This window comes from Furipterus horrens, unplaced genomic scaffold (assembly GCF_987537825.1).
Source record: "Furipterus horrens unplaced genomic scaffold, mFurHor1.1.pri manual_scaffold_4, whole genome shotgun sequence".
Classification (NCBI taxonomy): Eukaryota; Metazoa; Chordata; class Mammalia; order Chiroptera; family Furipteridae; genus Furipterus; species Furipterus horrens.
Window position 1 is genome coordinate 200,760,625 of NW_028327174.1, and position 10,905 is coordinate 200,771,529.

The window sequence follows — 10,905 nt, forward strand, 5'->3', positions numbered from 1 at the left end:
TGACTCTCCTCCACAGCGGCCCTCCGGCCTTCCTGACCCAGGGCTGGGGCAGCACCTACCAGGCGTGGCAGCAGCCTGCACAGCAAGTCCCAGGTGAGTTTCCTGGAGGGGGTGGGACTGCGCCCCACCCTCCCGCCCCCACTTGAAAGGCTTGAGGGACTGGTGCACCTGACATGGTCTCTTTCCAACTCTGCCAACAGGCTCGGGATGTCCCTTCCCAGAGGGGAGGTGTCAGGGAGCCTCCTGGGCATCGAGAGCTTCTGTGTCCCACCTCCAGCTGGGTAGGGACAGGGGGCGCTGGCTCTTGCCTGGCCCACCTTCTCAGACCTTTCCTTCCCATCTGCCCTGTCCTTCGGAGGGCTTGGCTTGCGGAGCCCGCCCCCCCGCCCCCGGCAGCGCTCCGCCCCTCACCTGCACCCCCTGCGGCAGTCCCCTGCTTGCTGGGTGCCCTTCCAGGCCCCCCGTGTGGCTGTAAGGTGATGATGGCCTCCCTCTCACCAGCACCACCTTAGAAAAGGGCTCTTCCTGTCTCCAGAACTTTCGGGAAGCACGTCCTAGAGAATTAGCTCTGCTGAGCGACTCAGAGAGAACTGACTGTAACAGGGCAAGTTCCCGGGGAACCAAGCCTGCTCCCCGCACCCCGGCCCCCACAGCCGCTCTGAGAGGCGTTCTGTGTCTGCTGCTGGCAGGGCCCATCGCGCACAGCCCGCAAAGCAGAAACCCCAGCCGCCGGCCTTTTTTGGGGTGTGCGTGTGTGTGTGTGTGTGTGTGTGATTTGTGCATTTGTGTGGTCTGTGTGTGTGTGTGCATGTGTGTGTCCCAGCTGAGCTCCCAGGGCCTTTCCCTTTGAGCAAAGTGGGGGCGGGGCAGCCATGCCCAGGACCCTGGTCAAGGTCACAGTTAAGTGACGCCCTGCGGGGTCCGGAGGTCCGTGCTGCGCAGTCTCCAGCCCCTTCCACCTTCTCTGGGCTCCAGTTTGTCAGATGAAGGGTTTGGGTTTGATTTCTAAGGGAACAGCAAGCTCTGAAATGGCAGTTGTGTTTTTTCCTTTTATTTCACCGTATTTTCTTATTAAATGTTTTAAACATACAGAACATTTTTTAAAACTTTACTGTGAACAGCTGCGCACCATGTAGATCCTGCCGCTCCCCATCACCAGACTCTGTCCCGGAGCCTGGTCGTGTTTTGTTTCCTCCCGTTCCTGCCATTGGAGGGCGACCCCAGGTGTGGGGGGCCCCGGGCCGAGCTCACATCTGTCCCATCGTCCCGGGCAGGACCTGTGAGAGGCCCTAGACTCAGGGATTCGTCTTGATGTCGAAGCCCAAGGACACCCGTCCTTCTCCCTGCAGGACGCTGGCCTTGGGGGGCCCGACCCGGCTGGCAGGTGCAGCGGGGCGCGTGGGCTGAGGACGAGGGCGCGGTGCGGGCCTGCCTGCGGGCCTCTGTGCCCCAGCCCCCCTCTTCTGGAGGGCTTCATGGGTTCATTCAGGGCACTTAGGAATGAGAATTGGTTGGCTCGGTGAGGTGTTTTTGAAAGAAAAACCCTGCTGGCCCACACCCTCCATGTCTGAGGGGAGACATCTTGCTCCCCACATTCCCCACGCCAGGTCCCCCCCAAACCCGGCCCTGCTTCTGGTGACCTGGCCTGAGTTCCTTCCTGCCCTGGAGGGGGTGGAGGAGGAGAGGGGCTGCTCCCCTTTTGTACCCTCCCAGCCCACGCCCACTTCGCCCTGGTCTCCAGCCCCCCCTCCGTCCTCATGTACTCAGTCGCGGGGACACGTCTGTGTGTGGCGTGTCTGCTGGACTGTTCGTCCTTCATGCCACTGCACACTGGTCTCACCGAAGAGGAGACCTCAAAGGGGCCTCAGCAGGCAGACGCAAAGGCAGCCCGATGTGGGCAGAAAACAGGGTCCCTACGTGTCGCTGGGTCACCCTTCCCGCTCTTGGTGCGCCTGGGCAGGTGGAGGCTGCTGTGCCTCCCGGCCCCGCCCCCGCCCCCACTTCTGCGCTGCGCCGCGCGGGGAAGGGGCAGGTGCGGGGAAGGGGCCGGTGCGGGCAGCAGGCTGGCTCCGGAGGGGAGGGCGGGGCACGCCACGGCCTGTCCTGTCCCTGCGCTGGCCTCCAGGGGCGGGAGGCTCCATTGTGTCGGGAGCAAGCTGTGGCCAGCGGCCCCTTACTGTGGGGACGTCTCTCTGTCATCACCTTGCACTCAGTCTCTGGACAGTTTCCCAAGTGTTTGCTATGGTTCTGCTCGCGCAGAGGTGACGCCATCAGTCTCTGAACAGAAGGGACAGGCGAACAGTGCCCTGCGCCATTTGGCCTCCGTCCCATTTCTAAGGCCCATCCAGGGAGCTCAGCCGACAGTCCGTCTGGCCCTCAGGCTCTGCTCCCCTTGGCTGCGTCCCTGTCTGAAGGAAGGGAGTGGCGGCTGCTCCCATAGTCCCCCTCGAGGGGCAGCGGCCTGCCCAGCCCCAGCCCCCGGGGACCTCAGCTGTGCACACGCCCCCGGGGTGCTGCCTCAGCCCGTCTGCTGCCACCGCGTTCCCCGGCCACAGGGCCTGGAGCCGGCTACAGCGGCTTGTGGCCCGGGCAGGCGAGCAGCGCAGGGCAGGGCCTGGAGCCGGCAGGCCGGGCCGGAGCTGCAAGGAGGCGGCGGCCTGACCGCTCTTGTGTTCTCCGCACAGGCCCGCAGAGCCAGCCGCCGAGCAGCCAGCCCGACTACAGCAAGGCCTGGGAGGACTATTACAAAAAGCAGAGTGAGTGCGTGCACCTCCTGCCGCCGGGCCCCCCGCCCGGCCTCTGTGCGTGGCCCCGTCACCGTGTTCCTGGAACACTGCCCCCGGCAGACGCGGCCTGGATGCTCCCGCTGTCTCGCGCTGCCCTGTGTGTGTCTGTCAGAGGCAGCGGGGGGCGGCCGTGTGCCTTCCCCCCCTCCTCCGCGCTCTCCCCGTTCTGGATTCTGGAGCTGTGGCACCGCAGCTGGGGGACCAGGGACTGCTGTCCTGGTCCCCTTGAGAACTGTGGCCAGGACGCAGACTGGCCGTGTCCTGTCCCCCGTCCTGCTGCTGCCCGGCTCTTTGGCTGTTTCAGGGCAGGTGAAGAGAAGCTCCGTGGTGGAACTCGGAAGGGAGTCTATGGTTAGAATGGGTGTCGAGATGTTTGTTTTTCTTAAGCTCATTTTCTTAGGAAGCTAAACTAGTTTTGGGGATTTTTTTAATGGAATAAAACCTAACAGCAACCCCAAACTCCAGGTGAATCGTTACAGATTAGTCCCTAATTCTCTGTGTCTAGTCTGAAGCTGCCGCGCCAGGGCGCTCGGGCGTTGGCGCGAGAGGTGTCTCACGTGGCCGAGTCGGAAGGGTGTGACTTGCTGGTTGGAAGAGCTCAGGTCAAAGGCCATCAGAGAAACGGCCACCCTGGTGTTTGCGCCATCACTGAGGGAGGGGAGGTCGTCATTACCTGGAGCGCCTGGTAAAGGTCCAGGTGCCCGGTCTCCCCGAGACCTCCGGGTCCTGTGTCTCCCACCCACCGTGGGCTCAGAGGCCGTGCGCGGCCACCCCTGGGCCAGGCGCCCCTCCTGCCCCACCTGGGAGCCGAAGATCCAGGCAGCCTGATGCGCAGAACAGATTCTGGATTCTGAAAAGACACTCGTGAAGGTCTTGCAGGGTGGAGCAGAGTGGCAGCCTGAGGCTAACTGTACTTTCTGCTCCCAGCACTCAGGCCCCATGTCACCAACACCCCGAGGGATAGAGCAACGGGCCTTTGCTCCGGGCGCTCAGGTCTTTAGGAAGGGACTCCTCCCAGTGCCCTTCACTCCCCGCCATGCGACCCTGCTCCTGATGAGCCCTGTTTTCCTTCACCCGCCAGGTCACGCTGCCAGCGCCGCTCCTCAGGCCAGCTCGCCACCAGACTACACGATGGCCTGGGCGGAGTACTACAGGCAGCAGGCCGCCTTCTACGGGCAGACACTAGGGCAGGCGCAGGCCCACGGCCAGGTGCGTAGACATGGCCCGTGCTGCCCGCCCCCGCCCCCCACCTCGCCCGGCCGCGTGTCTGCGTGGGTCCCAGCGCTGCTGAGCCCGGCCCCTCCTCGCCCCGGAGGGGACAAGCTTGGGCCCACATAGGAGAGGAGTTGGTTGGGCAGCCCCTCCAAGGAAGCACCTGATCTTCCCTCAAACCACAGAGCTGAGTGGCACTCAGTGTCCCCAGCTGTACCCAAGACTGCCAGGCCTGTGTGACTCCCAGCAAGTGTGGCCCTGCGAGGAGCGACTGTGGAGTTCGGGCCCCACTCCTGCTCTTGGAGAGGGTGGTGTGGGTGGTAGGGGTGGGGCCGAGCGCCAGAGCTTCCTCGTTCTGCGCAGGAGCCTGGAGGGCTCTGTCCTCTCAGAGGCCAAAAACGGAGTCGTCGTTAACGGGGGGAAGAGGGTCCCGTGCTCCTGCAGGGTGTATTTTGGGGGACCTGATACCGGCTGGATCCTCGGCGACAGCATGTCACTTAGCAGCAGCCCCAGCCTAAAGCTGATTGGCTGCCTCACTGCCAAATTGGTCTTCTGTGCCTGGGCACAGTGGGAGCAGGTGTCCAGGACAGTGGGTGACCCCTCGGAGAAATGTCACAAGCTCCTTCTCCTCTCCGCCTCCCAGCAGCCCCTACGGAGAGAAGCCGGGCCCTCCGGGCCAAGGGCGGCTCGTCTGGGCAGCACCCCTGCCAGGGAGGCCCGGGAAGGTGCCCTGGGACGGTGTCAAGACAGGGGTGGTCTGTGAGTCCCCCGCTGTAGAGCCAGGGGAGGGGCCTCCCCAGGACAGAGCCCCAGACCCGAGAGTGTGCGCCGCGCGCTGACTGCTGTCCCCCTCCTCCCACAGGAGCAGTAGGACGGTGATCTGCGCGCCCCCCCACCCCCCCGAATCACTGAGCGGAACCTGTTTGTGACAGAGGTTTCTAGATTTGCAGACCCTTCGATGAACAACCTTCGTTTTGTTCTGTGAAACACTATATTTAGATTAACAGAATTTTTCTAAAAATGAAATTAGTTACTAAAAATTGCTGATAATCGTTTCTTTATTTTTGTTATTTCAAATACGGACGCTCTGGGATTTTTTTGGAGCAATATCTGCAAATTCAGGCAGCAGAACGTGCCTCATAGTAGTGACATTTCAGCTGGTGTGTCTTTGTTTTGTTTTTGCGTGTCTTTTATTTACAGTTTCTGTTGCAACAGGAAGTGGCTTGGAAGTCTTGGGTGGTAGGTAACAAATTATTTTTTAAAATTTTTAAACAGTATTTAAATGTTCTTAAATGTATAAATTCATTAAATGTTTTACTTCTAATTTCTTGTACCTTGGCTGTCTGGTTTTATTGCATTTTTAAAAAAACTGAACTATTATATATTGTAATTAATTATGTGAATTCTGAATTGAGACAGAGAATTGTATCGCTGTCCAACAGGGGTTGGGAGGGGCGTTTTGTAGGGTTTGTATAATTTCTAGAGTTCTAAGGATAATATAAAAGTGCATTCACGTGTCTAGCATATGTTTTTTCATGTCTCCAGTACCAGTTGCAATTGTGTATCTAAGACCTCCAAGCTTGTTTTAAAAACAAAACAAAAAACCTTTCTCTATTCTCAGAAATATAAATACTGTTATTTTTAATATTAAAAGAATTCGATATAACTTTTAACAAACACTGTGGAACATTAAACTGCATAAAAATGTAGTAACTATTTTTTAATTCCAAGGCATTCTTTGCTTTTTTCTTTTAAATATTTTTTAATATTTGTCATATTAACTAGATGAATAAATAAATCTAGTATTAACCACCATATGAATTAAATAATTTTGATTTAATAAAAGGGATAATATGATTTCCAATGTTTACTGTAGTGTATCTTGTACAGATAACATGTATTTTTAAAGGAAAGAAAAACGGACTTGAAGCTATTTTTCCTTGCATTTTTAATTGACCTGGGGGACATTCCGTTTGAAACGTACTGAAGTTACAGTTTCTTTTTTTTCTTTGTTCTCCTTATAATGCTTGAAATGTCTAACTATTAAAAAAAAGCAGTTGGAAAATGTTATGCATGTTGTTTTTTAAAGAAGTGGTCTTTTTATTTGACTGACAGTTCATTTTACACTATATAATAAAATTCCCACAAGGCCTCTTGTGGGTGAAGTGTTTTGAATCTGTTTGCTTTCCCTCCCTCCACGCCCGGCCCGCAGCCCCTGAAATCAGAACAGGTTCCGAGCCCTCGCCTGCTCCATGTCAGCCTGACCCGCCGGGACACAGCCTAGATTTCTAGCCCCTTCGTTAAGCTAATTTTATTTTAATGGCTTTGTACAGTTTGACAGTTTGACTTGAGACCCTCGGTTACTGTCAGCCCCGCCCTCTTACCTGTCACGTCTCAGCCTCTCCACGTGGGTGTGGCCCAGCGAAGTCAATAACCGTTTCCTTGGTGCAAGTGCAGCTGGAAGAGTCATCAAAGGAGTCACGATGGAGGTGGTGATCAGCGCTGCAGTTTCCCAGAACTGAGTCAGCAACACCCCACCCCCACCCCCCCAACCGCCTGAGAAACCAGGACTAAACTCCTCGTGGCCGCGTGTGCTGGCTGCCACCTTCCCAAGTGCCTGCTCCCTGTTCTCTGGCGGCCGCTCCCGTGACCGGCTCCCGCCCTGTCCCCAGCACTCAGCCTGTGACTCTGTCGTGGGTGGCGTCTGTCCTCTGAGCCCTGTGCCCACTGGGACACTGGGTTGCGGGGAAACCTGAACAGTGCCAGCAGGGTGCTCGTTTTTGTTTTGCTGTTTCCATTAAGGAAACAAAAAAGGGGTGTCCTTACCCATAGGTTAAATTGGGGGGGGGGTCCTGTGGTTTCCAGACACATTCGGACAGTGTGGGCCCTGGACTAGGAAGATAGCGAGGAATAAAGATCGGCCTTCGTCTCCTGTTCCCCCGTCCCTTTCCTGTGGATGGAAGCAACTGGCTTTGGACCTGGCTCTACGGGAGCCCTGGCGCTGGCCCGCCTCTGCGCCGGCCTCACGCGTGCGTCATCCCTCCGTTAGATGCAGGATGCCGGGGGGATCCTGTTTGGAACCCTCCTTACGGCTCACGCTCGTGTGTGTTTCCAATTCTGGTCCCTGTTCTTTCTCTGCCCGGAGCTCTAGGAGGAGGGGAACAGGCATCTGTGGCTCCTTCAGGCCGAAACGGGGTGTGGAGAGCAGCCCATCTGTAGCCGCTCGGAGGCCTGTGAGCACCGGAAGACAAAAAGGAGAGCGGGCGTCTCTAACTCCACCTCTGGAGAATCGAGTTTGACGTTGAGAAATTGAAGAGTAAAAGCCACTTGAAAAGAAGGAGGGGGTCGAGCAGGAGGAGGGTAGGAACGCTGATGATGGGGATGGGAATTAGGGAGAGGGCATTACAGAGAAGACTTCCTTCTAATTCATCTTCCAAGCTCCGTGCCAAAACAGCATTTGGCATGGTTCACAGGGAGCGACTGTGTGATAATGAACCCTAAGGTGTCCCTTAATTGAAGACTGAGCATTGCGGTTTGTGCCAAGAGTCATAAATGGTGCAGACTTGCGGGAGGATGCATTTCCTTAAATGTATCGGTAAGTACAGATTAGCACTTGTCCCCAGTGAAATGCTCATACTATAAATTATGGAAATCTCTCTCTGATGCAACCTTTTATGGGGGGGGGGTGTAATACGGCAGGAGGCGGGGGGGGGGAGTTTGCAAGCATATGAAATTTGGCCTCATTAACGTGGCGCCCATGGAAGATGGTTTTCATCAGCAGTCTGGTGTCCTGGAAGGCTAAAGTGCTCGAAATGTACCAAGTTCAGCGATTGTGTTCCATTAGGAAAGCTGCATGGTCATCACGAAGGACAGTCCGTGTGTTTGGGGAGGCGGGGGGCGGGGCGCTGCTCGGTCAGCCTTCACGTCCGCCCTCCACCGCACACGCACGCTTGGTCTCCGCCAGCTACGCAAGTTCGCTATTCAAGGACCCAGCTGGGCCGTTTCCAACCCACCCAAGACTGGGGGCCGAGGGTGGGGAATTCTCTAGCCAGTGCGCCTCCCTCAGCACCCCTGACCCGTCATGAGGCAGGAGGGACTGTCTTCCCAGTGTCCCTCTCAAGTGGTGACCATCCATGATGTCCTACAGCGCCCCAGCAGGGTGGGCCGGGGTCCAGGAGGGTGTTGGGGCACCGTGGAGGCAGTTTCTAGCTGGCTGCAGCGTCGCAGTTGGTGAGCCCCACCTCGGGTGCACTGGGGCCCAGCTGGGGTGTTTTGAGATGGGCTAATGCAAATGGTCCTGATAGACTCCGGAAGATTAATGGCCAGAAAGTGGCTTGACACTCAATTCCGCAGGGGGTGCTGGCCCCGGGTCTGTGTCTTGTGTGGGGTAGAAACGGAAGTGAAAATGAACCTCTGAAACGATGGGAATCCTTGCTGGCCCTTGTCCTGAGGGCCTCTTAGAAGCACCTACCAAGGGAGCTCCGGCCCTTCCCAGGCATCTCCTTCGACGGGGTCCCCACACCTTGGGAGGCAGACTCCTCTCCCCACCTTACAAAGGAGGGTGCACAGGCGGGAGCCAAGTTCTATGCTGCACTTGGTCCAGAGCCTCAATCGAGAGTATAAGGGCTGCCCCCAAGGAGCTCATGGTCAAGTAGCGGACACTGAAGTCACCACCAAGTGAAGGAGCTGGCAGGCCGGAGAAACGGCCCTAAAAAGTTAACGTCATGTACCGACCATGGGCCAGGCCCTACACATGCCTTACAGTTAATCATTTTTAACGGAGAAATTACAGTTTATTTATACAATGGAATGTTATAGTGCATTGACAATAAATGAAGTATCATCACATGCTACAACATGGATGAACCACACAAATAACATGTTGAGCTGAGCCCTGGCTGGTGTGCATTGCAAACCGAGGGGTCGTCAGTTCAATTCCCCGTCAGGGCACACGCCTGAGTTGCGGGCCAGGTCCCCAGTTGGGGGCGTGCGAGAGGCAACTGACGGATATTTCTCTCGCACATCAATGTTTCTCTCCCTCTCTCCCTGACCCTCTCTCTAAAAAGAAATAAAATATATATTTCTTAACGTTGAGCTGGAGGAGCCAGAGTATGTACGGTATTACTCCGCTTATCTAACGGACAGTGACAGAAGTCACACAGCAGCTACCTCGGGCATGTAGTGTTTGGGGAAGAGTATGAGGAAGGCTTCCAGGCGCTGGTGAGATTCTGTGTCTCGGTCTGCGGGAGTTACACCAGTGTATTCGCTTCGAGAGAATTCACGGGTCTATATTGCTGATGATGTGTGCATTGTTCCACATATATGTTATCAATTCACTTCAATGTAAAATTTAGTTTTAAAAACTGATGACCTATATATAGGTTTCTCTTACAAACATGACCCATTGATCTGACACTGTTAAAAGGTGCAGATTCCTAGACTCCAACCCAAACTTACTGAATCTAATTGTCTGGGAGAAAGGCACAGGATTCTGCATTTAAGCGAGCTCGCTGGATGATTCTTATGTAGGCTAAGGTTTGAAAGCCATGGTTGTGAAAAATATTTCATATTGGGAAAACAAGAGTGGACTCTGGAGCCAAAATGTGTAGTTCAAATCCAGCCTCTGCCATTTAGTTAGCAGGGAAGGTATTGCCTCAGTTTCTTCTAGCAAAAATGAGAATAATAATAATATTTATCTCAGATGGTTGTTGTGGGGAATGAATGAGAACTAAGTGTATATATATAAAGTGCTTAGAATAGCGCCTGACACATAATAAGCATTACATGTTAAAGAGAAAAGGAGAGAGAGAGAAGGAAATAAAAAGGATATACATACAGTATAATTCTATTTTTGGAGGAACATATAAGTATCAATAAATTTATATATAACCATACACATGCAAATGACCGGAAAGATATAAATCAGAGTGTTAACAGTATTATCTCTGGATTATATGATTACTATTAATTTTTATTTTATTTTCCTTTTTTAAAAAAGATTTTTACTTGTAGAGAGAGGGGAAGGGAGGGAGAAAGAGAGGGAGAGAACCATCAACATGCGAGATACATGGGTCAGTTGCCTCTCGCACACCCCCAACTGGGGACCTGGCCCGCAACCCATGCATGTGCCCTGACTGGGAATCAAACTGGTGACTTTTGGGTTTGCAGGCCAGTGCTTAATCCAATGAGCCACACCAGCCAGGGCTATTTTCTTCTCCTTTATTATCTAATTTCCTATAATGAAAAATTTCTTTATTAGGAAATATTTTTGAAAGTTAATAACTTGGTGTTCACTTCATCTATGGTCCTGGCTGGTTTGGCTCAGTGGATTGAGCGTCGGCCTGCGAGCTAAATGTCGCTGGTTCGATCTTCCAGTCAGGGCACATCAGAGAAGGAAAACTCTGACTCCAAAAAACCTCCGCTGCCTTGCGGCATACCTCTTCAGGGGAAAGGCTAAGGGAGTAAACCCCGACAGAAAATCCGGAGCCGGAGTCCCTAAGGCGGTTTGACGTTGTAGTCAACACCGGCAACTCCTGCGGCGCACCTGAAGCCAAGCTGTATTGACTCCGTCTTTCCCTTGGACCCTTCAGCTGCGAAGAGAGGGGGGGTCTGCTGCATGGGCAACAGCAGACTCTCCATATCACCCTGCCCAGGCTCTGTAGCTTCAGCTTCACTGGAGAGGACACTCCAGCGTCATCGCAAGATGTCGATTCAACATGGGAGGAGACAGATACCGTGTCACTCCCGAGTCGGACTGCACAGCCATTCTCGGCGGTGCAGATAGACTCTTAAGAAGCTACACCATCGTCTCTCGAGACGGACGGCTGCCGACGACGACGACTTCATCTATGATGCCCACATTTCTTCATTCCTCTTAACATGACAGACAGATGACACCATCCCACAG

At 54.5% G+C, this 10,905-nt stretch overlaps 1 protein-coding gene across 2 annotated transcripts in view; it reads left to right on the forward strand.

Moving 5' to 3' along the window:
- Nucleotides 1–4,897, forward strand: part of FUBP3 (far upstream element binding protein 3) — a 43,394-nt gene extending 38,497 nt beyond the window's left edge. For both annotated transcript variants that reach the window (XM_090274904.1, XM_090274905.1), the window contains exons 16-19: nt 17–93; nt 2,685–2,756; nt 3,868–3,995; nt 4,861–4,897. In XM_090274904.1, coding sequence (XP_090131030.1) covers nt 17–93; nt 2,685–2,756; nt 3,868–3,995; nt 4,861–4,869 — 286 coding nt within the window. In that variant the 3' untranslated portion in view covers nt 4,870–4,897. The remainder of the gene's footprint in view (nt 1–16; nt 94–2,684; nt 2,757–3,867; nt 3,996–4,860) is intronic.
- The last annotated feature ends 6,008 nt before the right edge of the window (nt 4,898–10,905 follow it).